Genomic DNA, 27,404 nt, shown 5'->3' on the forward strand with positions numbered 1-27,404 from the left:
TCATTTATTGTTCGTGCCCCATCCCTGCACTAGAATACAAGGAAGGAAGTGTGGAAAAGTGAGAACCGTTCTGCTTGCTGGATCGATAGCCGTGCAGTCTGTTTTGTTCACTGCTATACCCAAGGTTCTGGGGGCAGGACTGGTAGCGGAGCCACTGGATAGACTAGTGTTGGATGGACCGGTGGGTGCATGGGTGGATGGATGGACGGAGAGATGGACAGGTGGACGGATGGATGGCTGAACGGATGGATGGATGGGTGAAAGGTTTGATCACCTCGTGACAGCAAACCACTCATTGTAGACGTGCTCTTCCATTTTACTGGGTCTCCGAGATAAGCCTGTGGTACCAAACAGAACAGGGAATGTCATACAGTCTCATTTTCACTGTTCTAGGCAAAAATATATAATTCTGCCAAGAAATGCACTACTGAAGCTTAGCGTTTCAGGGGATAATTTATTAACTTGTCTTGTCCTTCATGGGAAGCAGGGTCAGCGCTACGCAGATTTTCCATAAGTCAGCTCCTGCACGTTAAGATGAGGGAGTCGTTTGAATCTGGGAGCCAAATGAGATGTTCAAGGAAGCACAAATTCATCTGCATTCTAACTCAAGAAATGTCTCCATGCTCTGGTTACGCCCATGTGGGAATTAAACGTGCAGATAGACCATGACTACAAAGGAAGACGGGGAAAATGAGGAGTTCTGTTTCCTTGGATTAGCACGATTGCACGCGACTTGTTTCCTCCCTACCTTGTTTCCTATTAGTATCGTTACAGTAGTGTTTGTGTCAGTTAAAGAAGAAATTACCGGTGCTGTGAAAAGTGAAATTTGGCAAATGAAAATGGAATTTAATAAAGAATATCTGCTTTCATGCGGGTAAAATAGCCTTACTTCTGCAGTGTGTGAGAATGCCACCTGGAGGGCAATACGGTGCGTTTGTCCTTACGACATGGTGTCGTTGGGGCGCCTAGGTGGGCTCGGTGGGTTGATCACCTGACTCTCGGTTTCCGCTCTGGGTGTGATCTCAGGGTCCTGAGATGGAGCCCACGTCAGGCTCTGTGCTGAGCATTGAGCCCACTCAGGAATCTCTCTCCCTCTGCCTCCGACCCTCCCCCCTCCCTGTTCTCTCCCCCACCATGAAAAACAGGAGAGGAAGAAGGGAGGGAGGGAAGGAAGGAGGGAGGGAGGGCGTCATTGACCCAGAATAACTTTACTGGAGTGGGCTACACTGTCATTTCCTGTCTGGTTATCTACCGTACATTCTCCATTTCAATACTATATACTGCACTGGTTGTCAGTGCCCAGTATTCTCTTAGTCCAGTGAACAGGAGGAAGCAGAGCGTCGGTCCCCTCTCCAGAAGCCCTTGCCTCCTTTCCATTTCCTACCCTTGAGTAACAACCTCACAGCTTTGCATCTCTCTCTTCCATCCTCCATGTGTTCATAGAATTTTTACTCTATTGGTCATTATAAGACATTTATTTCCACCTTCCTTTCTGGAAGGACAAGACCTCCAGGACCCCCGTTACGTGTTCACCAGCCTTTGCAGTTCCTGGTCAAGCAGCTCATTCTATCATGAGGCGGTACTAATGGTTGGGAACTTTAAAGTTGTACTGAAGCACAATTCTACTTTCTGAAACTGTACAGAGGAAGTCTCCTCTGTCTCCCACGTGATAGTTCAAGTGGATGAAGACTCTTAAGTATTCAGCTTTTGAGGCTGGACTCTTCCTTTACGTGACATGTTTAGCAGACGTCCCCATCTTCTGGTCATCTTGGCAGACACTCTGACACCGTCTAGCCTAGACATGGACTTCACGCTGTGGATGTACTGGGTCTACTGAGGGGCCCACTGAGTCTCAGAAGAACCTGTGTCACTACAACATGGGTGCAAGGACACTTCTACAAGTAAATCGCCTGCACTACTAGCTCGTCAAGAAATTGACACAAAGAGAAGGTCTTAGGGTTCCTCATAACTCATAAACCAGTGTATTTAATAGATGTGTTTAGAACAGATTTTAGAGTTCGAGTTCATTATTAACAACAAGATTAAAAAGATATCAACTGTCTGAGCTGATGAAGACAGTCCATTAATTTTATTATTCTGGATCTTGAATAAGATTTGGTCTTGACTATCAAAATATTCCAGTTTGATTGTTACCCTGGGATTTTATATGAGCAGTGTTTGTGAAATGTCCACTAGAGCGGTGACCGGGTGGCTCAGTCAGTTAAGCCTCTGACCCTTGATTTCAGTTTAGGTCATGATCTCAGGGTTGTGAGATCGAGTCCCGTGTCTCCTAGGGCTCCACACCGGGTGTGCAGCTGCTTAAATTCTCTCTCTCCCTCTTGTTTGCCCCTCCCCTCTCTCAGGCACTTGTACTCTCTCTCTCTCGAACAAAGGAAGGAAGAAAGAGGAGGAGGGGAGAGGAAGGGAGGGAGTGTGGAAGGAAGCAAAGAAGGAAGGAAGGAAGGAAGAAAAAGAAAGAAAAAAAATGTCCACCAGGGTCTGTGAGACATTACGTGTACTACCCTGTTCATATGAATACTGCTGTTTCAAGATTTATGCTATTCACAAATTTGATGGATTTTCAAATTTTCTTTATAAACTTGGGCAAAGTGAAAAACTGCTGAATCAGCAAAGTATGATTACTTCTCCTTGTTATTGGCCAGTGATTCTCTTGCCTAGGAAACTCTCTCCATTCAGAAATGAGATCAGCTCAATGTAACTTCTTATCATTTTTAAGCTTTAAAAAGCCACTTCTTAATAGATAAATTCTGGATAGCAAGTAAGATTGGTAGAAATTTCTAAACAACTATAAAATCCTTTCTTGCTAAGATGGCAGTGGACCTCAGAATTCTCTTCTAGATAGCCAGTATTGAATATGTGCATGTCAATTATTAATTATTTGCCATCCTCCATTTAATAGTACCTTTATTTCAATTTGCAGAAATTTGCTGCATTCTAATGAACTTTGAGTTTTGGATGAAGCTGTATTTGGGTCTTGCATTATCTACTTTTTGAGGCCACCTCTATTCTACTTAATCTTGACTTGGCGTTAATATGAGTTGTAATTATGTCTTGTGACGTGTTTACGGGCGGAAGGAGCAGTGGACCATTTGCAGTAGGACCATATGTCTTTATTGGCCTTGGGGAGTACCAGTTGCTCTTGTATAAGTAATGATAATTTTTATCAATATAAGCTATTATGTTTATTAATTGTTAATTATAAATATTAGCCCCTTTGTGTCTCAAAGGATCCCCGCTTGGAATGTAAATTTTATGAGCACCCTAATTTGAAAGGAGTTGAAAGTTGGTTTCAACAGCCAATATGCCCTATTAGCTTCCTAGATCTATCCAACGATTAGCACACCTCAGCAATGTCCCCACATTCTTCACCCCATCCCTAACCCCTGTGACAATGCAAACACAGCTCCTGGGAGGGACTAAAATCTAGAATAGGTATAAATAAATCACCCAATGAAGAGATCTGGGCAATCTTGAAGCCTTTCTTGAGGTTCTACAGAAGGAAGAAGGTGCTTCAGATTGTGAGCCGTGGGTCCAGGTTACTTACACTTGGCATACAGGACGTGCTAAATAAATGGCCAGGTCTAGTACCCTGAAGTAGAAGTGAGCAGTGTGGATGTGAGTGAGAAGGAAGATGAGAGGGGACTTGGAGCCGGCAATGTTCATCGTACCTGGGTTTGACTCAGTGGGGTTGGGAGGTTGACTGTCATGAAAAGAAGGGCCACAGTTGCCCCGTGTTGTGGAACCCAGTGTCCTGAGTGGAGAGCGAGTCAGTTGTCAACAAAACTGTAAACATAATATACTATGACATTTGTTCTTGACATCGGGTTCTGCTCTGGTACGGGGACGAGAGCAGGAGGCAGAAGGGCGGAGAGAGGAGCTACTCATAGCTTCAAGGATGAGAATGTGCCTCCTTCACTCTTTGGTGTGGTGGCTCTTGAATCAGAATGTATTCATTTGGTTTATTTCATTTCTTTACTTCACTCACTGGGTTTCTCTTTCCTGTTGTTGTTTCTAGGAGCTGGTGGGGAGCAACCCTCCCCAAAGAAACTGGAAGGGCATAGCAATCGCTCTCCTCGTGATTCTGGTCATCTGCTCCCTGATCGTCACCTCGGTCATACTGCTGACGCCAGGTACTTACGTGTATTCTTGGAAAAGCGGGATGGGAGAAAGTGCCGAGCTGTGCGTTGCAATTTTTTTCTAAGTAACTGCCTGTTACATATTTTTCCCAGGTTCTAATTCTCATTGTGTCATATTGTTAAATGGTTAATATGTTTCAATGAAAAAAATCCATTTTGTATGCTTTGAATTCGTTCATATACTTGTTAGCTAGATAGAAATGCTTGGCACATATTAAAATTCATAATTACTTATTCACGCTTGATGAGCTTAAAGACAGGGACATTATAAAGATAACAAGTATATGGAGCTCATGGAATTCATAGCTACTGTATCAAAGATGGATTTTAAAAATTATTGAAACGACATACATGGAGTGTGAACTAAGAACAGAAGTACTTCATGAAATAACAGAAGTATCAGAAAGAGCCAGGAATCTCACAGGGAAGAAAAAACACACAAAAACCTTCAGCAAAAACCTACAGCAAAAATGTGTACACACCTGTGTCATTGAATGTTTCAAAAATAAGTGCCGTGGGAGCTTGGAGGAGAGAGAGGTCCATCATGAGGAAGTTCAGAAGAAGGTGAGATGGGAAGCAGGTTGTGATGGGGTATGAGGTTAAGGAATGAAGGAAGATTTTCCTGTAACATTACCACTGGCAATTACACTCCTGTAAATGTAGCCACCACTCTGGCCACATTCTCACTGTCACATTAGATTCCTAATTGTTTGAACAAAAAAACACAGTTCTAACCCTCAGTAAATGGACTGCCCAGGTATAAGGCCTTAGGATGGAAAAAGAAGTAGATACGTTGAAATGTATCAATAAGTAAATAAATACATACATACAAGCATACATACACAAATTTTATATTTTTACAAGAAGTACAAGGAAATGATGATGTACATTTAAAAGATTCTAAAACCTCAATGACAAAAAGAGAAATCCATACCTTGAAGCCAAAACTAGGTAGAGGTATCACAAGAAATGCAAACTATAACCGATATCCCTTATGAATATAGATGTAAAAATCTCAACAAAATTCTAGCAAACCAAATCCAGCAACAGATAAAAAGGATTATACACCTTAACCAAATGTGATTTATCCCAGGAAAGAAAATTTGATTTAATGCATGAGAATCAATATAAAATATATACATATTAATAGAATAAAGGGGTGGAAGGAACCCACAGAGCTGACATTTGTGAAGTCCAAAATGTTTTCATAACAAAAGACTCAACAAGCTAGTGGAAACCTCCTCAACCTGATAAAGAGCATGTATGAAAAAAAAAAAATCCATAGCTAATATCACACTTACTGGTGAAAGATTGAAAGCATTTCCCTAAGATCAGGAACAGACCAGGATGCTTAATCTCCGATTTCTATTTAACATTCTATTAGAGATTCTAACCAAGACAATACAAGGGGGAAAAATACAGATAAGAAAGAAGTAAACAATCTCTACTCATAGATGACATGAACTTGTATATAGAAAATTTTAAGGAACACACACACACACACACACACACACACACACAAATGCAGCAAGGCTGGATAATATAACATCAGTATACAGAAGTCATTTATATTCCCATCCATTAGCAATGAGCAATCTAAAAGTTTAATTAAGAAATGTTGAAAAACAAAAATAAAACTGGTGGCATCACGTTACCTGATTTCAAGCTTTACTACAAAGCTGTGATCACCAAGACAGCATGGTACTGGCATAAAAACAGACACATGGACCAGTGGAACAGAGTAGAGAGCCCAGATATGGAACCTCAACTCTATGGTCAAATAATCTTTGACAAAACAGGAAAAAATATCCAGTGGAAAAAAGACAGTCTCTTCAATAAATGGTGCTGGGAAAACTGGACAGCTATATGTAGAAGAATGAAACTTGACCATTCTCTTACACCGTACACAAAGATAAACTCGAAATGGATAAAAGACCTCAACGTGAGACAGGAATCCATCAGAATCCTCGAGGAGAACATAGGGAGTAACCTCTTTGATATCAGCCACAGCAACTTCTTTCAAGATATGTCTCCAAAGGCGAAGGAAACAAAGGCAAAGATGAACTTCTGGGACTTCATCAAGATAAAAAGCTTCTGCATAGCAAAAGAAACAGTCATCAAAACAAAGAGGCAACCCACGGAATGGGAGAAGATATTTGCAAATGACAGTACAGATAAAAGGTTGATATCCAGGATCTATAAAGAACTCCTCAAACTCAACACACACAAAACAGATAATCATATTAAAAAATGGGCAGAAGATATGAACAGACACTTCTCCATTGAAGACATACAAATGGCTACCAGACACATGAAAAAATGTTCATCATCACTAGCCATCAGGGAGATTCAAATCAAAACCACATTGAGATACCACCTTACACCAGTTAGAATGGCCAAAATTAGCAAGACAGGAAACAACGTGTGTTGGAGAGGATGTGGAGAAAGGGGAACCCTCTTACACTGTTGGTGGGAATGCAAACTGGTGCAGCCACTTTGGAGAACAGTGTGGAGATTCCTCAGGAAATTAAAAGTAGATCTTCCCTATGACCCTGCAATTGCACTGCTGGGTATTTACCCCAAAGATACAGATGTAGTGAAAAGAAGGGCCATCTGTACCCCAATGTTTATAGCAGCAATGGCCACGGTCGCCAAACTGTGGAAAGAACCAAGATGCCCCTCAACGGATGAATGGATAAGGAAGATGTGGTCCGTATACACTATGGAGTATTATGCCTCCATCAGAAAGGACGAATACCCAACTTTTGTAGCAACATGGACAGGACTGGAAGAGATTATGCTGAGTGAAATAAGTCAAACAGAGAAAGTCAAGTATCATATGGTTTCACTTATTGGTGGAGCATAACAAATAATATAGAGGACAAGGGTAGATGGAGAGGAGAAGGGAGTTGAGGGAAATTGGAAGGGGAGGTGAACCATGAGAGACTATGGACTCTGAAAAACAACCTGAGGGTTTTGAAGGGGCGGGGGTGGGAGGGTGGGGGAACCAGGTGGTGGGTATTAGGGAGGGCACAGATTGCATGGAGCACTGGGTGTGGTGAAAAAACAATGAATACTGTTACGCTGAAAATAAATAAAAAATTTAATTAAAAGAAAAAAAAGAAATTGATTCTACCTACAACAGTTTTGAAAAGAATAAAGTACTTAGGAATAATTTAACAGAAGGTGTATAAGCTTGTGCACTGAAAAATCAAAAAACATAATTAAAAGAAATCAAAGAAGACCTACATAAATGAAAGGATACTCTGTATTTATGGATTAGAAGGTCTAATATTGGTATCATAGCAATACTTCCCAAATACATTTATAGATTCAATCCAATCTTTGTAAAAATTGCAGTTGCCTTATTGGAGAAATAGACAAGCTGATTTCAAAAGTCATATGAAAATACAAGGGACTCAATAGCCAAAACAACCTTGAAAAAGAATGGTTAAAGTACTTATATTTCCTGATTTTAAAACTTACTCTAAGGTTATAGTAATGATGGTACCAGCATAAGTATACACATATAGTTTAATGGAATAGAACGCAGAAATAAACCCATACATCTATGGCCAATTGATTTTTGACAAGGGCGCCAAGATCTTTGGATGGGGGAAGAATTGTCTTTTCAACAAATAGTGCTTGCCCAACTGAATATCCACATGCAAAAGAGAAAAGTTGGAGCCCTACCTCACACCATGTACAAAAATCAACTCAATGTGGATCAACAAGCCAATAAAAAAGCTGAAAGTATAAAATTCTTGAAGAAAACTTAGGGGCATATATTTATGACCTTGGGTTAGGCAACAGTTTCTTAGATTTGACACCAGAAGCATAAGCAACCAAAGAAAAAAATAGATAAATTGGACTTTATCAAACTTAAAAATGTTTGTGCATCAGTGGACACTATCAAGAGAGTGAAAAGACAACCCACATAATGTGAGAAAATATTTGCAAGATAAATGTTCAGTAAAGGTCTAATGTCCAGATTGTATAAAGAATTACTATAACTCAAAACAAAGAGAGAAATAATTCAACTAAAAACAACCAGAGAATTTCGAAAACATTTATCCAAAGAAATATAAATGGCCAATAGGCATAAAAAAAAAGATGTTCGACATCATTAATCATCGAGGCAATGCAAATCAAACTCACAGTACCCTACTTCATACTCACTAGGACGGCAATAAAAACAAACACAAACACAAAAAAAGGAAAAGAACAAGTATTGGTAAGGATGTGGAAAAATGGGAAACTTCAGACATTATTAGTAGGAATATAAAATTGTGTAGACTCTGTGGAAAACTGTTCAGTAGTTCCTCAAAACTAAACGTAAGTTAGTGTATGACTGAGTGATTCCACTCCCATGTATATACCTGAAAAAACTGAAGACGTATGTTCATACAGAAACTTGCATATGGATGTCCATAGCACCATTATTCCTAACAGCCAAAAAGGAAGAAACAGCCCATTGTCCTTCACCTAGTGAACAGATGAACACATGTGGTATATCCATACGGGGGAATATTATTCAGCTATACAAAAGAATGAATCTCTGATGTATACTACAACATGGATGAAACTTGAAGATATTATGCTATGTGAAAGAAGTTAGACCCAAAAGGCCACATCCCATATGATCCAAGAATGGGCAAATGCATAGAGATTGAGGTACATTCGTGGGTGCTAGGGGCTGGAGATGGGGATAGTAAGAAGTAACTGCTAGTAAGTATGAGATTTCTTTTTTTTTTTTAATTTTTTATTTATTTGACAGAGAGAGAGATCACAAGTAGGCAGACAGAGGGAGGGGAAAGCAGGCTCCCCACCAAGCAGAGAGCCCGATGCAGGGCTCGATCCCGGGACCCTGAGATCATGACCTGTGCTGAAGGCAGAGGCTTTAACACACTGAGCCACCCAGGCGCTCCTCTTTTTTTTTTTTTTTTTTTTTAATGACACTGTATTTTTAGAGAAACTTTAGATTCACAGAAAAATTGAGAGGAAGTCACAGAGATTTCCCATACACCGCCTGTCCCCACACAACGTACAGCCTCCCTGGTCACCAGCATCCCCACCTGATGGTACATTTGATCCAGTGGATAACCTACATGGGTGCATCAGAATAAGATTTCTTTTGGGAATGATGAAAATATTCTGGAATTTGAGAGTGGTGATAGAGTCACAGCTCGGTTAATACACCAAGAACTACTGAATTGTACATATTAAAAAGTGGAACTTCATAGTACATGAACTTCATCTCACTTGAGCTGTTAGTTTACATGATATTGGGAACATTATAAAAAACCTGGAGCAGGGGGACTCAGGATTCAATATGGCGCATCTGACTGATTGGGGGGTGGGGTGGGGAATGGATTCTATTTTGTTCTATTTTGTGATTTCTGACGATGATTCACCTTAGCTGGAGAGTTCAGCAACCACGTACTTTTAATGTGGAGGGAATCAGGTCTTCCTTGGGATTCATGGAGTACGTGTTCCTACCTTTGCTTTTCCTTAAACAGAACGCTGTTTTATACAAGAAAATGATTATTGAACAGTGGATTCTGTGGCTGTCCAGCACTGGACTGGGGACTTAGAAAGCAACAGTGTTTTAAGTAGTTTGCGGTGGCTGCCGCCCTCCCAAGGCACACGAGTGTCCGTGTCACCCAGAGTCCTAGGGCCCCTGCAGCTGTTACTTGAAAGGGAAGTAAAAGGGCGCCCACCCTGAGCTCCCTTCTCCCCAACAGTCCATCAGCGAGGCTCGGTGCTAAATGTTCTCGCTGAATAAGTTCCAAACCAGCCCTGGACCCTTTCTTCCTTGTGCCCACGCAACACCACAGAGAGAGCGTTCCTTCAGTCTTCTCCACTGCATAGGGAAGCATGTCCCAGCCTCCCGTATGCCGCCGCTAGCCCTGGGAATCATTGACATTCAGCTCCCGGGCAGCAGTGAGCCTTCTGCAATGGAGAATATTGTCTCTGTAACCATTCCCTCTTTGAATGCTGGCGGCCAGTTGTCAGGGGCAACAAGAATGGGCAGGAGGCATCTGCTGGTGACGGTGCTGGAGTGCATCCCTGAATTCCAGAAAAGGCTTTGAAGAGCAGAATTTCTTTCATGCTTCTGTTAAGATACAAATGTGGCTGAGCCTGGCCTAACCCTTGGGCTCTGTTGGGCTTCGGTAGCTGGTATTTCATTTTACAGGTTGTGCTGCCCAGGGAGCGTGTATGCTGGGGTTGGGATGATCAGCCATGCCTGTTCAGTAGCAAAGGTCCTGCTGTCCCCTCCCACCATGGGCTTTTTGCCTCCACCATCCTGGGGTGCAGTGCTGGCTTTTGGCAATCAAAGTTCAGTCAGGCAGGAGAGAATGTCAAATTGCCCAACCTGTCCCTGGTTCCAGAACTTTCTCAGATCCACGGACCTGCAGAGCATCCTTGAGTCCACCAACAGGATGTACCCCTTGGTCAAACACTAATGCTCCCCTCTCGGGGGCTGAGAGCATCTAGTTCAGTGTTGGATGAACGGTGAGAAAAAGAGATACAAATGCTCTTCCTGAGAGCTTAGTGTCTGGTGATGGGTGTGAAGGAGGGCATGGGTTGCCTGGAGAACTGGGTGTTATAGGCAAACAATGCATGTTGGAACACTACGTCAGAATCTAATGACATACGGTATGGGGACTAACGTAACATAACAAAAAAAATGAGGAAGACAAGGAACGTGCATGAGGAGAATTTCACAGACATGTGAAGTGGAAATGAAAACAAATGAGAAGTCTAGGTAGGCTTGGGTAAGGCCAGTTGAGTGGTGCCCATCACTGAGTCACTGACCTAATGACTGTGAGCCCTACTAAGGGCAGTGGTGGCTTCCACTGGGTGAGGGACGAACAAAGTACAGCCTTAAGGAGAGGAGAGTCCTAGTGATGATAACACCATGCAAATTTTTGTGTCATCCTGGGTGCCTTCCCACCCAGCTTTGCCTCCATTTTGGTAGACTTACTTAGAAAATATAGTAGGTGCTTTTTTAAAAATTTAAGTTTAGTTAATTAGCATATAGTGTAACATTAGTTTCAGAGGTAGAGGTCAGTGACTCATCAGTCTTCTATAACACCCAGTGTTATATAAGTGCTCATCACATCACATGCTCTCCTTAATGCCCATCCCCCCAGCTGCCTCCCCTCCAGCAACCCTCAGTTTGTTTCCTATGATTAAGAGTCTCTTATCATTTGTCTCCCTCTCTGGTTTCGTCTCACTTTAATTTTTTCCTCTCTTTCTGTATGATCCTCTGTCTTGTTTCTTACATTCCACATATGAGTTAGATCATGTGGTATTTGTCTTTCTCTGACTGATGTATTTCACTTAGCACAATACCCTCTAGTTCCGTCCATGTCATTGCAAATGGCAAGATTTTATTTTTGATGGCCGAGTAGTGTTCCATTGTGCATGTGTATGTATGTGTGTGTATCACATCATCTTCATCCATTCATCTGTCGTTGGATATCTAGGCTCTTTCCATAGTTTGGCTATTGTATATTGGGGTGCACATGCCCGTTTAGATCACTACATTTGTATCTTTGGGGGAGTGCGATTGCTGGGTCATAGGGTAGCTCTATTTCCAACTTTTTGAGAACCTCCATACTGTTTTCCAGAGTGGCTGCACCAGCTTGCATTCCCACCAACGGTGTAGGAGGGTTCCCCTTTCTCCACACCCTCGCCAGCATCTGTCATTTCCTGACTTGTTAATTTTAGCCATTCTGACTGGTGTGAGGTGGTATCTCATTGTGGTTTTGTATTTCCCAGATGTCAAGTGATGTGAGCATTTTTTCATGTGTCTGTGAGCTAGTTGGATGCCTTCTTTGCAGAAATGTTTGTTCATGTCTTCTGCCCATTTCTTGATTGGATTATTCTTTGGATGTTGACTTTGATAAGTAGGAGGTACTTTTAATAAAATAATCTTTTTCACTGACTGCCAGTTTCTAGTCTTATATTCTGGTTTGTTGAAACTCAAATCGCAGTACCTGCTTTTTACTTGCCCAGAAAATCCATTTTGGACTCAACTGGGTCTAGCCTTTTGATAGAAACATTCCCGCATTCGTGTGGGTCCCCTTTCCATTTTGGTAGGAAGAGTCACATGGAAGCCCTGGTGGTACCCAGGATCTTGAAGGGCCTTATGGTAATCGTTCTGAATGACAAGTACATTTTTCTGTAGTGCTGTCTAATTACCACCAGTTATGCACAATTTACATTTTAAAGATCAAATTAAATGTGTTTAAGGCAATCTCACTTCCGAAGGGACTAGCCAAATGAGAATGTGTCCTTTTCAATTTTGTCATTCACTTCTCCCTTGCTAGTCTGTGCTCTTTTCGAAATTTCTCTTTGGCACAATAGACTCAGAGTTACCTTTTTTTTTTTTATTTTCAGATATTTAATATGTGCCTACATTAGGTCACACAGAGTCTGTGACTTTTTGGGCAGCTACAGTTCTTGCATTCTGATGAAAAGGACAATTGCTGTTCTCTGGTGTCACAGTTAATGTCGTAGGAGCTGAAAAACCCAGCAAAGTCATTAAAGCAGCCCTGACGGTTGACCTTACGGATTTTCACATTAGAGAAGATGGACAACAGTTTCCAATGGAAAATGCTAGAACACTGTGAGGTGGCGTGTAACCGTAAAGCCTTGGACATTTGAAGGTCCCTGTGACAGTAGACTCTGGGCTGAGCCCATGCGGAGGTTATCGGAATGTGAGACTCATGAGTCTTTTGGGTGGGAGGGAGCATAGAGATTATTTTTATGGAGTTGAAATTTCATCCCTGGTTTAGGTCCAATGTCTGTAAGTGCTTTGCTAACTCTCAGCTTATCTTTTTTTAATTTTCAATTGGACCCGATAGGCTTTACGGAGAGGGAGTGAAATCCAGCAAATTAGCCAGCACGGCTCATAAATTGGATTCTCCTCCAGGAGAGAGTAGGTGCAAGCAAGTCAGACATTTAATCAAGTGTTCTGAATGTACACCAGACTAAAAATAAGACGAAGAGGGTTTGTGTGGAAAAGAGCCATATTAAAATTACATTCGAGAGAATCCCTCCACTTCAGAGGTGTGACTGCTAGTTAACAAAGGACGTTCTATAATAAAATTTCCATGGTTTTTTTTTTTTTTTAAGAGACTGTTTTTTGGCAGGTTTTTTGTTTTTTTTTTAGGCAGTTGGATTCACAGCCAAACTGAGAGTCAGGTACAGTTTCCCCAGACACCCTCTGCCCCCAGGCACGCACAGCTTCCCCTACCTCTTGTCAGTCCCCTCTGGAGCGGCATGCTTCTACAATGGATGGACCTTCATTGGCCCATCATTATCACTTGAAGTTCATAGTTTACATCAAGGTGCCCTCTCGGTGGGGTGTCTGTGTGGCTCAGTCAGTTAAGCTTCTGACTTTATTTCAGATTAGGTCTTGATCTCAGGGTCGTGGGATTGGGCCCTGTGTCAGGCTTCATGCTCAACATGGAGTCTGCCTAAGTTTTGCTTTCTCCCTGCCTTTCCCTCCCCTCACTCTCACTCTCTCTAAAATAACAAATCTTTTAAAATTTTTTTAATTTTTAATTTTTTTATTTTTTTATTATGTTAGTCACCATACAGTACATCATTAGTTTTGATGCAGTGTTCCAGGATTCATTGTTTGCGTGTAACACCTAGTGCTCCATCCAGTCCGTGCCCTCCTTAATACCCAACACCAGGCTCACCCAACCCCCACCCCCCCAAAACCCACAGTTTGTTTCTCAGAGTCCACAGTCTCTCATGGTTCATCTCCCCCTCTGATTTCCCCCAAGTCCCTTCTCCTCTCCATCTCCCCATGTCCTCCGTGTTATTCCTTATGCTCCACAAGTAAGTGAAACCATATGATAATTGACTCTCTCTGCTTGACTTATTTCGCTCAGCAGAATCTCCTCCAGTCCTGTCCATGTTGATACAAAAGCTGGGTGTTCATCCTTTCTGATGGCTGAGTAATATTCCATTGTATATACGGAGCACATCTTAAAAAAAAAAAAAAAGGTGCACTGTTGGTGTTGTGCGTGCCATGGGCTTGGACAAATGTGTGATGGCACGCATCCACCATTACAGTATTCTACAGAAGAGCTCCGCTGCTCCAAGAACCCTTTCTGGTCTGTCTGTTCACCCCTCCCTCCCCCATAACCCCTGGCAGTGGTGTTTTTACTGTCTCTGCTGTCGTGCCTTTTCCAGAATGTTATACAGTTGGAACCATACAATATGGAGACTTCTTTCATTTAAGCAATAGGCTTTTAAGGTTCTTCTATGCCTTCTCATGGCTTCACAGCTCATCTCTTTTCAGTGCTGAGTAGTATCCCATGGTCTGGGTGGACCACAGTTTGTTTATGCGTCCACCCACCAAAGGACATGTTGGTTGCTTCCAGGTGTTGGCAATTATGAGCAAAGCTGCTCTGAACATTCACACGCGGGTGTTTTTGTAGACATAATTTTCAGCTTCTTTGGGTAAATACCAAAGAGTGTGTTTACTGAAATACATGCTACAAGTGTATTTTGTTTTGTAAGAGACTTCCCAGCTGTCTTCCAAACTGGCCGCCCCATCCTGCATCCCCACCAGCAATGAACGAGACTTCTGTGGCTTCACGTCTTCGCCAGCATCTGGTGTTGGCAGTGTTCTGGGTTTTGGCCATTCTAATAGGGGTGTAGTGATACGTCTTATTTGAAGCTCGTTTTTGAAAAATTCTGGAACAATTGATTTTTGAGCATTTATTTAAAATACACAGATAATGTTGTATTGCTAGTGAATTTTCAAAGGCTCTATAGCTGGGACCCAGATCAAAACATGGAATTCAGCCAGCATCCCAGAAGCCTCCTCTCCTGTTTTCTCATCATTAATCTTCCCAAAGGTCCCCTAATTTCTAATATCATGGAACAGTTTTGTGTGCTTTTAGACTTTCTACATTTACAGCATTAATACAATCATGTAGTATGTATTCCTTACATCTGGTTCTTTTGTTCAATATAATGTTTGTGAGATTTATTTTAGTATTTTAAGTTGTGCTGATGCCCAGTTTTTAATCTCTATATACTCTATGCATCATCTGTGACGATTGAAAAGTAGCTTAACAGTAATTTAATAACATGTGTATATCATAACAAGTAACATACACCTTACTGTTTTATGGTTTCTTGTAGAAATAGGTGATTTGGCTATGTCTCCCAAGCATTTTCTGTGTTTTCTTCCTATATTAAACTCATCCCCCAAATCCGATCTCATCAGAGTTGATCTGCTGTTTATGACTATGACAGGTGTCCTTTCACAGGACACACCAGGGACTTGCTTGGTCTCTGGTGTTGCTCACTTTCACTTGGACATCTGTAGCTGTGTTTCTAGATTCCTTTGTTCACACCCCCTGCCAGCTGGCTGATTGGGTGAACGGTGGCTACTCCGGTCATGAAATAGAAACATGTTTTTGCTGCCGTTGCTGCTGCCGCTCTTGTCATTGTTGTTTCCGATGAAGTTAATCTGTTAATGCCGAGGGAACTGAGTGCTTTATATAAAGGGATGGTGCAGATAGTATTTATGATGACAGACCAGAATATGGGCGCGATCGAGGAGGACAGGAAGCATTGGTGGAACGTTTTATGGAAGATGAGGAAGTTGAAAGACAGATGCAGGAGAGATGAAGGAGATCTGAGAGGGAGGGTCACCACAGCCATCATCATCCTGGAGCACTCGCCACACAGAAGGTGCCTGGCCGGGAAGCCATGGAGGGATGTAATGAGTGTCAGAAGTCAAGGCTGGAGGGATGGGGTGGTGACAGGTTGGGAGAGTGTGGAACGCCTGTCGCTGGATTCGAGGTGGTCCTAGTCTAAGGGTTCCTGTCCTTTGTAACAATTTATAAGTTGTAACTGTTTTTAGAATCTGACAAAACTGTAAGTCGTCTGATCATTGGAAAGGGGCACACACGTCCTCATAACCAGCTGGATTCACTTCAGGAAGCTCACACACCTGGTCAGCCTGTCCATGGACCAGGTTAGGGACCAGCTTGAGCATTTATCCAAAACCCAGATGTTACAATAACAAAGTATTTTAGTTTCCAACAGAATACCTAACTAAATACCTAACTAAAATCATTCAAACCTTAAGTGTCATATTGTTTCTTAAGAGAAGGCCAGGGGTGTCTGGGTGGCTCAGTCGGTTAAGTGGGCCACTCTCGATTTCAGCTCAGGTCATGATCTCAGGGTTGTGAGACCCACGCTGGCTTCGTGCTCAGCGGGGAGTCTGCTTGAGGATTCTCTCTCTCTCTCTCCTTTTCTCCTCCCCTACTGTCTGCATCTCTCTCAAATAAATAAAAAATTTTTTTTCAAAAAAAAAAGAGACCCTCTCTTTCCTTCTCTCTGCCTCTCCCCCTGCCTTTAAGGAAAAAAGAAAGAGAGGAAGAGAAGGAAGAAAAGAAAGAAAGGAGAAGCCCAGCCATGGCCAGGCCCAGGGTGGTTCAGTGGCTCAAAGATCTCGGCTGTTCCCATCTGCGCGCTGGCAAAGTGGCTGCCCTGGCTCCACGCATCACATTTCCTACCCTCAGAGGAGAGAAGGAAAATCACGGAACTTGCCTTGTGTAGTTCTGTCTTTTTCCGGGGCCAGCCAGAAGAGAGCTTACTTGCCACAACTATATTATACGGCCTACTATATACATTATGTAATAATATAAGAGCTGGAAGGGGGAGTTGAGAAAGTCAGTATTTGTAAGTGTCAGCTTCTGCAGACTTGGACATGTACAGTGGCTCTCAGGGAGGCAAGACCCCCTTTTTATGAAATATTTTATGAAGGCAGTCTTCATCGCTTGAACTTGAACAATGAGTTTGCACCATTCCTTAAACTGAAACATATGTGCAAGGAGGGAGTTCTGACAGATTCTCATAAAAGAGAGAATGAATTTACACTGCTGCTAACCTTATAGTTAGTTGCAAACTTCCAAAGTCCTGAGAAGTGGGTCCCTAGGAGAATCTTAACAGTCTCTACTTTGACTTTCCATCATTAGTTCTAGGATTGCAAGGTGCATCTTGCTTACTTATTGAATTCTTACACTAAAGAGCCATTTATCTGAAGGATGGGGGTAGATGATTATTCATGCCGGCTTCAGGAATCTAACCTAAGCAAATGTGCCTACATATTTATCCATAAAGGGCACTTTTCAAAGCATTGCTACATTTTGCATCCTATTTTTAAGGCATGGTTACATATAAACCATGAAAAGGATAAGTCTTCTCCCGGCACTCTGGTTTTCTTTAGTCGGTTGCCTGGTTGGGATGAAAGCCTCTTGGTCAAGTTCAAGTGGGTCTGGGGAGCCTTCAGGGCCATCTGTTACAAGGAGCTGGCCAGTGTAGTCGCTGATAGTTTAGGGAAGACTCTGGCCAGTCAGGAACCAAAGGCAGCCGTTAGGGAGTCTTAAGTCGAGTTACCAGGTCTGGGTCAGGAACACAGAGACAGATGGTCTGATAAGATCAGAGAAGTGGAGAGAAGTCGCCCACAGTGAACCAGGTCAGAGCACCAAGGAGCGTTTGGTTTCATGCTGCAACGGTCCACGCTCTCTACGAGGCAGAACTCTTACCTTGAACCCTGCCGGAACAACCTTTATCGCTGCGGCAGAATCAGCACGTGGAGGCGCTTGCTCAGAGGGCTGTTGCCTATTCCTCACATTCCTTTTGTGTGAGGTCTGAAAATGAGCGGAAACTGGGTTGAGAGATCATTTACAGAGCCTCGGATTTATTGATCTTTTCCTCCCTTCCTTTATCCTTACCCAGATTCTTTTTCGTCTTTTTTGAAAATTCAGCGAATGTATGATTGTCATGTTTTCAGAGGATGCCTTCTAAGGTAGGGGGCTAGTGGGGGATGGAGGAAAGGTCTTGAGGGATCTGCTGGGTGAGAGGATGACTCCCCAGAGTGCCGCGTTCTAATCCCTGGAACCTGGGAACACGGCCTGGGAGTGTCACCAGGGAGGGTCACCTTATATGGCAACAGGGGTTGTTGCAGACATGGAATGAAGCATCTGAGATGGGGGGAGGGGTCCCTGCTTTATCCGTGAGTCCTAAAGGCAACCACGTGTATCTTTAGAAGAGGGAGGCGGAGAGAGATCGGACACAGACAGAGGGGAGAAGGCCACGGGACCAGGGAGGCAGGGATGGTGGTGACGTGGCCCCGAGGCAGGGCGCTCGCAGGGCTGCTGCAGAGGCCGAGAGTGGCTCCCCTGCAGCCCTCCCTCGGCTGTTTGGAGGAAGCACATTGGTGATGAATTGTGGCGGCCGCCACGGGAAAGTAAGACAAAGGGAAATCAATGCCTTTGCCGGTCCTGCAGTGGCCGTAACTTACAGGCAGGCGCTGTGGATGGTAAGAGCGAGGGAGAGAGAGAGAGAGAGAGAGAGAGAGAGGTGCGCTGCACTCTCCGCTCCCCCCCCAACCTGCTCACAGGGGAGGCCACGCCGGCCCCCCCACCTCTCTGGAGGACTCTCAGCTTCACCATTTGGTTCTTTGTCATCTCTACCAGTGGAGTAGGAACTGCGGGGTGTTCCCAGTAAGGTACCTATTGGGGTGTTTTTAGAATCTGAAGAGGAAAGGGTAAGCCCCATCCCCTGCCTTGACTTAATTTAGTTTTATGATTTTACTTACATGCATGAGACAGATACAGATTCTACTTACAATTCATAGAAAACAAATAGAAAGAGCCAAATCAAATGCAGATGGATCAACAGGGCCAGTAAAATTCAAGTAAAAAAATGTACAGTTTGTGTCGCAGGCGATGACGATTCCTGAAATGGAATCTCCCTTAAAACGGGCCTATGCTACGTGCTACTAGGATGTGGGCACTTGGGGCTTAACGAGCCACCCCTAGCAGCCCCGACTTCTCTGTCGGGAGCACCACACACCTTTGTCCACCTAACGCGCCGTGGTGTCAGCTGGGAAGGTCACATGAGCTGACCGTGGTGTCGGGCATCCCTGAAGACACACACCAGCTCTGACGCTAGATTCGGGTGTCAGCTTGGGCTACGATCAGAACATGACTTTACTAACGGTTTCCCAGGGAGTAGGTATAAACAGAAAGAAACATAGTGAGAAAGCTATTAAATAAACCACCCAAATCCAGATAATAATGGTACTTCTTTTTAGGCCACCAGTTCTACAACCCGTCTCTGGATATCATTCAGTACCTCTCACTGAGGCTGATGTTTCTGCTGTTGCTTCCCGGGATTCTCAGTAGCATGCTCATCTGTCCGTATTCACAGACGATTCCCGTCAAAGACTTCCTCCCACTTCCTTTCTTCTCTCTGTTATGAAATCTTTGATGTTCTTTTGAAGTCCTTTATAGATTTCTTTCATAACTTTAAGTGAAAATGTCTTTGTGTCTGTATTTCTGGGTCCTCCGACCTTACGTGCTCTGTCTTGACCCTCCCCGGCTAATCTGGGGAGCGCCCCCCCCAGGCGGCCCGACACCTCCCGTCCTTCCTCACAGCTTTGGATAATATTTGCAGCCTCTTTTCTCACTTGAATAAAATCTCCCACCAAATAATAACAAGTTGATTGAAAAATGGAAAACTCATTTAAAACATTCACCATTTGTCTTGAGGCATTCGGGCCAGGCAGACTCTCATTTCTTCAAATCCATTAGTAGCTATGATCTAGTTTATTGCTACTTGGACCTTGACTCGAACCTGTTTTCTGAGCAGTCTTAATGGATTATTTCTACTTGAAATGAACACGTAACACCATCCTTACTGAGGACAAAATGAATGCCGATGTAGAGTGTGCTCATCAAACACAGGGATATGTGCAGAAAGGTTGCAGGATACCAGATCAATATGCAAATCCATGTTTAACAGACTAGCAACAAAGAGTTGGAAATTGAAATTTTGAAAACACCAGTTGTGTTAGTGGGCTCGGGCTGGCATGATAAAATACCCGCACTGAGTGGTTAAACAACAGAAATTTATTTTCTCGTCGTTCTCGAGTCTTTAAGCCCAAGATCAAATGGCAGCAGAATTGGTTTCCAGCGAGACCTCTTTTTCTGGATTGCAGATGTCTTTTTCTCGCTGTATCTCGCATTGCTTTTTTTCTGCACACACAGAGAGAGAGTATCTCTTCCTCTTACCTTACAAGGACACCGGTTCTGTTGGAATAGAGCCCCACCTTGATGATCCCGACTAACTTTAATTACCTCCTTTACGGCTCTATCTCCAAATATAGTTGCATTGAGGGTTAGGGCTTCAACATATGAACGGGAGACGTGTGCAGTCCAGTCCACAACACCTGTCCTCAAGGTCACCGTTGGGGGGCACTATTCTGCCTACACAGTCTGACCCTCAGTCCTTAAAGGTTCACATGCATCCCACATACACCGTACGTTCTCTCCATCCTGGTCCCCAGAAGTCCTAAGCTATTGCAGCATTAACTCAGAGTCCAAAATTTCATCAGCTCAAAAGTCCCATCATCGAAGTCACCGGAACGACTTGTGGTAAGACGCTGGTGTGCTCCATTTCATGACCTGTAAGCACGTTACCCAGCTTAAATTCCATTGTTCCTGAGTTGTTGACAGTGAAGCAGGACTGACTTTATTCTTTCGTTATGACAAATAAGAATCTACAGAGGACATATGAGTCTCATCTACAACAGAGAGCGCTGATTGTACGTCTTTAAAAAACAACAACAGCAGTTCTAACTGGGAAGTATTGTTTCCAGCATCCACACAGAGCACCCACGCCACTAACATGCTCAGAGAGAAGGGAAACACGTCCTGTGTTTTCAGTTTTTCCCTTGGACTCAGTGGCTCTCCGTGTTAGGCTCATCAGTAATGGTCCAAGCAGCTGTGATCTGAGGTTAAGCAAAAGCCGTATCACTGGAACTCAGGAATTAACGGTTCAGATTTTGCAAAATGGACAGTTTCTGTGCTCCTGGGTGGCGCAGTCTGTTGAGCGTCTGACTCTTGATTTCAGTTCAGGTCATGATCTCAGGGTTGTGAGATCAAGCCCATGTCAGGCTCCGTGCTCAGCGTGGAGGCTGCTTGACTTTCTGTCTCCTTCTTCCTCTGCCCCTCCTTCTCGTGCTCTCTCTCTCTTCAATCAATCAATCTTTTAAAAACCCAGACAGTTTCTTTGATTTCCATACGTTCCTCTGTTTGCATGGAAGCCAACAAGTATTGCCAGCGTCTGTAGAAACAACATACAGATACGTTCCCCAGGACTTACTCTAAACACCAGAGTGCTTCTACTCTGAACCTGGGCTGGGATCTGCCTCGCTGTGAAGCTGGATCCCACCCGCACGCCACGTGGTGTCTCCTCGGAGTTTGAAAATCCTTCTTCTTGACCCTGGCTCCATCACGCGCGGCGGGGTGAACACGGCTGTGTGCACCTGCTGTGTGTGTTCCTTGTCGATCTCAGAGGATAACTTTTTCTCGTTACAGAAATGTGTCCATAAAAAATGGTCTTTAAACCTTTTTCTTTATTTACATAATTTTTTTTAAACCTGGAGAACACAGTGTTTTATTGGGATCCTTCTGAGCATTACGGGTGGGATATCTTCAGTATTCTGCAATTAAATTAGCATCCCGCCTTGGGGATAGGTTGCACAGAAGCTGATTCTGTGGACAGTGGCAACGCCCGATTTCCCTGCGAATGCGGCTAATGCCACCTTGACGGGCGGCCCACCTGCCTTAGAGAAGCCTTGCGCCCTCTCAGTAGCTCAGGCTTGCCTCCTCCTCGTTCTGATAGGATCGGACGTTAAAACTGTCTGTGTCCTCCAAGATGGCATTTCTGCCGTCGTCGCCTCTGCCAGTTTCCAGCACAGCCAGCACTGATCTGGGTAGGTTGCGTCGTTACTAAATGGGGTTTGTCAGTGGCCAAGCTCCCCCTGCAGTGACGGAAATCCTCAAGAGGTTGTGCTTCACATTAATCCGTCCTGGGGTGGTGGGATTTATTTCTCAGTGTAAAACTCTCCAGGGAACATTCCAGACTGTTCCCAGTCACTGTGCTCCTTCATGACGTGACTGTGGAACAAGCGTCCGGACAGGGGCGTGAGCAGTCTGCGCCGCATCCTGACCTCCTTGGAGAGCGCTGCCTCGCCGGGGACCCGGACGGGCCTCTGCACGCCCGTGAGCAGACCAGAAATCTTTCCCTTCTGATTTCAAGCACGTAGACGTGAGAGAAAATAAAGAGGAAACACATAGCTGCGCTCAAAAACAAGCAAGAGTCTTTTATCTACGTGGGACAGAGTGGTGTCCGCGAAGAAGGGTCAGGTTGAAGCTTATAGCAGCAGGTACAACCAGACTCCTGCCACCCTCCAGGAGCAGAGACGCGTCAGACCCGACAGGAAGGTCTAGGATCTTAGTGTCCGTGAGGGACTAGGGACCGGACAGGTGCCCCCTGCCTTAAAATGGGGTTCATGTTCAGAGGATTTTGAATCCCATCACTACGTCAGGCAAAGGGCTGCAGCCCAAATGGCAGCATGAGACCCAGCTTCCAAGTGCCCAGGACATTGCTCCCGGCCCCAAAACAGGAATCTCTCATGACCCAGGACACGTGCAGGGAAGACGCTTACAGCTAAGAGTCACAGGAACCTGCAGGAACTGTGCCCTAAAAATGAGACCACCAGCTTAGTACACATAAGCACTTAAATCCAAAAAAATATAAATCAGTAGGGAAAGCGGAAAATGACATTTTAGGTTTTAAAAAATTATCAATGTGATAACGGAGCTTACAGCGAGAGGAGTAGATTATCCTGAAAAGGAGTTCATTAGGAGTTTCAGAAATTAAAATATAAGTACTTGAAATTTTTAAATTCTGTAGCAGGATGAAAGAGCTATCTAGATAATGCTAAAAAAATTGATAAAGTGGAAAATCAAACTGAAGAAATCATGCAAATGCCCCCAAAGATATAAAAATGTGGAAACCATGAGAGGAAAAGCCAGCCCTGTGGAGCTTGGACCCAGCAGGTCTGCCTGCTCCCTGGAAGGGAGGAGTCGAGTGAAGGACAAGCAGTACCGAATGAGACCATTGCTGCCAATGTTCCTGATATGGGGACTGACAATATTACTGGCTGGTAAGCACAATTTTTAAAGAAAAGCCGCAAGCGGACATGGTCTTTTTTTTTCTTTTTTTAAAGCAGACTCCACACCCAGCATGGACCCAACTCAGAGCTTGAACTCATGACCCTGAGTTCAAGACCTGAGCTGAGATCACGAGTCGGACACTTCCCTGAGCCAGCCAGACACCCACAAGTGGATGTTTCTTTTATTTTTTTTATTTTATTTATTTATTTGACAGAAAGATCACAAGTAGGCAGAGCAGCAGGTAGAGAGAGAGGGGGAAGCAGGCTCCCCGCGGAGCAGAGAGCCCGATGTGGGGCTCGATCCCAGGACCCTGCGATCATGACCTGAGCCGAAGGCAGAAGCTTCACCCACTGAGCCACCCAGGTGCCCCGTGGATGTTTCTTAATGAAATTCCGGAACATCCAATGTAATGAGAGCCTGTGCCTTCATCGCTGGACATTTCCCACTCACACTTTCTCCCGCCCCGACGCCGACACTCACGATTTCCTGAGAATGCCGTGTCCGCTGATGCCTTCGCGTTCTTGCGTTCCTCCTCGCTCGAATGTTCTTCTGGTATCTCTTTTATCGTGGCTAGCAGGACCTTTCCTCGGGGGGTTCTTTGCAGGATGCTCCCCACTTTCTTCCTAGGCACCACCCGCCCTGCTGCTCCCGGTCCGGACGGACGCGGTTGCAACCCAATCGTGCTTTCCATTGGGCTCGCTGAGCTCAAGGGTCTTCAGCTGGATTCTCAGGGCCCGGCAGGGCCCCCGGAGCACAGCGGTCACACATGCTTGCCACCACCTCAGAGGATCTGTGAAGCGCGTTGAAGTACAAATCAGTGATTTCGTTAGATAGCAGTTGAACGTGTGGAGACGTCACCGAGGCCCAGAGAGGCCAACGCGAGCATCTTAAGGAGACCTGATCGTTGACAGTCGAGTGTCCTGGCTTGAAGGCGGCTCTTCACAGCACATATCATGATGCCTCCACCACACGCCGTCCGTATTTGAAAGTCACGTGTTTTTTTAAAATAGTTTTAAAGACATTTTTACATTACCAGAACAGTTGTTTGTAAAGAGATTTTCAGAAAGTGAATACATTATCTTTTTCATCTTTTACCCAACGGCAGGCTTACACTCTTTTCTCATTACATGCATGGATACCTCAAGAAGTGAGCTAGAATCTTCCCTGAATAGTGAGGTTTACTCAGATAAAATTTATGTTTTAATAGAACTTTTTCTGATCGTATGCTGAGGAGTGCTCAGAAATGTTTATACTCTGTTCTTATTTTATTTATTTTATTTTTTATTGAAATATATTTGACACATGCCATTGTGTAAGTATGAAGTGTGCAACATGCTGACTTCATATATTTATATATATCAGGATGATTGCTCTTGGGGGGTTAGCTAATGCCTTTATCCGGTCACATAATTCTCATTTCTTTTTTTAGTGGGAATAATTAAGATCTAATCTCTTAGCGAATTTGACATTTATAATACAGCATTGTTGTCTGTGATCGTTATATTGTGCATTTGATCTCTAGGACTTATTTTTCAACTAGTTGCAGATAGATTTCTTACTTACTCGATCACAGTATAACTGCACTACATCGATGTCTAGTTATCTTTAAAATGTTCATTTACTGTGTGTTTTCCACACTGACACACGACACGTCTGAAGCTCCATGTGCCTTTTCCTGGGGATGGAAAGTTGCAGGTGGAAAGGTCCTACAGGGAGGAATTCGGTTCGGCTTGACAGGTTTTGTGTAGCACCTGGGAGAGCTTCCCCACAGTCAGGTCTAACAAGAAGGTCACTTTGAAAGGTGTCGTTCTGTAATTTTCAAAAGACTTTTCCACACATTAATCCTTTTTGATATTCAAAAAATCAGTCAATGCACACGGTATCACGTGACCCTTCCGACAGCTTCAATAGTCGAAAACATTCAGAGGGGCCAAAAGAAAGAAACCACACGGGAGATGTAATAAAGTCTGCGCACTGGAATCCTACAAGGAGCTCCCAGAGTGCTTATTTATGTTATCGTGCCATCCAGCAAAAATGCTCCTCGTATTCCCCACCTGCCATAGATTTTGAAACAGAAAATTAGAAGAGACAAAGGGTCCTGTGGCGGGCAAGTTCTCTGACAGCCCGAGGGCTGGAAGCTAACTCCACAGGCGGACACTGAAAAGAGCAACAGGCCTAACAACCACACATCAAAATGTAAAAACAACACGGATCTGAGACCCCGTCACGTACCTGCACACAGACCTACACACCTTGATCAGAACCGAGGAGAGCCCGGCCCAGCAGCCAAGCACAGAGCTGATGAAATGAGGACCCCGAGTCGTCAAGAGAGGTGCCCCGACAGCTACCGTCTTCTGTTCTAGAAAGACGACGTGCGTCAGAAATAGAGAATAATGTTATTAGTATATAGCAAAAGGGAGAGCCATCTGACGTACCACCCTTGTGTGTTTACTCTGTTCGCGAAAACCCGAGAAGCTTCCACCTTGGGAAATAGAACAAACGTGGTCAGGTTTCTATAGGCTCAGCGCCCAGTGCCGTTAGCTGAACATCTCCTCTTGGGATGGATGTGAGATTGGTACCTTGGAGGCACACCCCAGCTGCTTACTCCCAGGGGGACTGATGGAGATGATGCGAGGCGGAATCTGGTCGTTGGCACACAGACACTTGAGGTGTGACTCTATTTGAACAGGAACTGATTCCCAGCCTAGGGACAGCCAGGGACAAGTGAGGCATATGGAGAATCAGTACCTGCGGGACCGTCGCTCACCGTTCCGTCCCCAGCATCCGACGTGCCGCCGAGAGTTGGCCTTGACTGAATGCGCCATGAGTGATTGATTACATCACACCACCACGGGGATCCATTCTGGACGTCCACTGTGTTTGCTTTCTTGCCCATTTCCACCTTGTTGTTCATAAATCAGTCTTGAAATGTTTACCTCTGTTCTGAAGAAATACACTCGTGTATGTGTTCAAGTGGGGGGGGAGAACGGATACCAATTTGCTGTGCCATGATCCCCTTACCATGGTTTTTGATATTTTAATTAAAAGCAAAAATCATGGCTTTTGTTCGGCCTTATGTGATGTAGAGGACGTGTGTGCTTCACCGTGGGCACTATTTCTGAATGGCGACCCCGGCATTTTATGGTCCTCTCTTTCACCCCAAAAGAAAAGATTTAACTGTGGGCTGTGTTCTTTTCTAGCGGAAGATAACAGTCTGTCTCAAAAGAAGAAGGTCACGGTGGAAGATCTCTTCAGCGATGATTTCAAAATTCACGACCCCGAGGCTAAGTGGATAAGTGGTAAGTCCGGAGGCCTCCCTGCGCACGGAAAGCCACTTTTCCCCAGTTTGGGTCTGGCCTGTTGCCTCTCATGTTCTCTCTTCGTCTGTGCGAGTGGATGCCCAGAGCTCCTGCTGCGATCATCACCTTATTAGCATTCTAAGAAAATGTGGATCTGGTAAAATGGGGCTGTTCCTTCGTGAGAAATGGGCTCTCGGTGTCACCTCCCCAAATCATTATTTCTCAGACAGAGATGTGAGCCGTTGCCAGGCAACAGGACCAGGCAGAGGCACAGCCGAGCTTCCCTCCCTCTCCCTGTTCTCTCCTCGCTTTTGTCCGGCCCTGGCTTTCACTCCCCGCTGCACAGAGCGGCCGAAAGGAACTCCAAGGCTTCTTCTCAAAAGCCAGCAAATGAACGAAACTCGAGCCTGGTGCACATTGGAGGATAAATTTGTTTTCCTCTTGCACTTTAGTCTGGATATAATCTACTTTTCTGGTTTGGGGGGATTTTTAAAACAAAACAAAGCAGGGTTGAAGGCCGAAGGCAGTATGTTCATAGTGCATTTTTTTTGGGTCCAGGACATAATCCGTTTCATCCACTTGTGGTTGAACTAATTTTCGAGTGTAGTCATGGGGGAAAAGGTGTGATTGAATGCATGCCCTCCTCTGCAGGCTTCGGTGCCTCTCCGTTAGGTAGTTCGGCCAGTGCTCCTCTCCTGTTGTCTCCATGAATGTGGGATGCACTTGAAAAGGAATCCCCAGGTCAGAGAACCTTTATAGTGGAATGCTGGAGGTCTAGTTCAAATCCTGGCTTTCATAATAAATGAGGCCCAGAGAGGGTACATGATTTTCTTGAGGCCACACAGCTTGCTGGTGGTGCACATGTAGTT

At 44.2% G+C, this 27,404-nt stretch overlaps 1 protein-coding gene across 5 annotated transcripts in view; it reads left to right on the forward strand.

The window, feature by feature from the left end:
• Positions 1 to 27,404, forward strand: part of DPP6 (dipeptidyl peptidase like 6) — a gene marked incomplete at its 5' end in the record, with an annotated part of 869,135 nt that overhangs the window by 530,054 nt on the left and 311,677 nt on the right. For all 5 annotated transcript variants that reach the window (XM_080819089.1, XM_080819091.1, XM_080819088.1 and 2 more), the window contains 2 exons: positions 4,037 to 4,151; positions 26,437 to 26,535. In XM_080819089.1, the coding sequence (XP_080675215.1) occupies positions 4,037 to 4,151; positions 26,437 to 26,535 (214 nt within the window). The remainder of the gene's footprint in view (positions 1 to 4,036; positions 4,152 to 26,436; positions 26,536 to 27,404) is intronic.

The sequence above is a fragment of the Martes martes genome (assembly GCF_963455335.1).
Source record: "Martes martes genome assembly, chromosome: 11".
NCBI lineage: Eukaryota > Metazoa > Chordata > Mammalia > Carnivora > Mustelidae > Martes > Martes martes.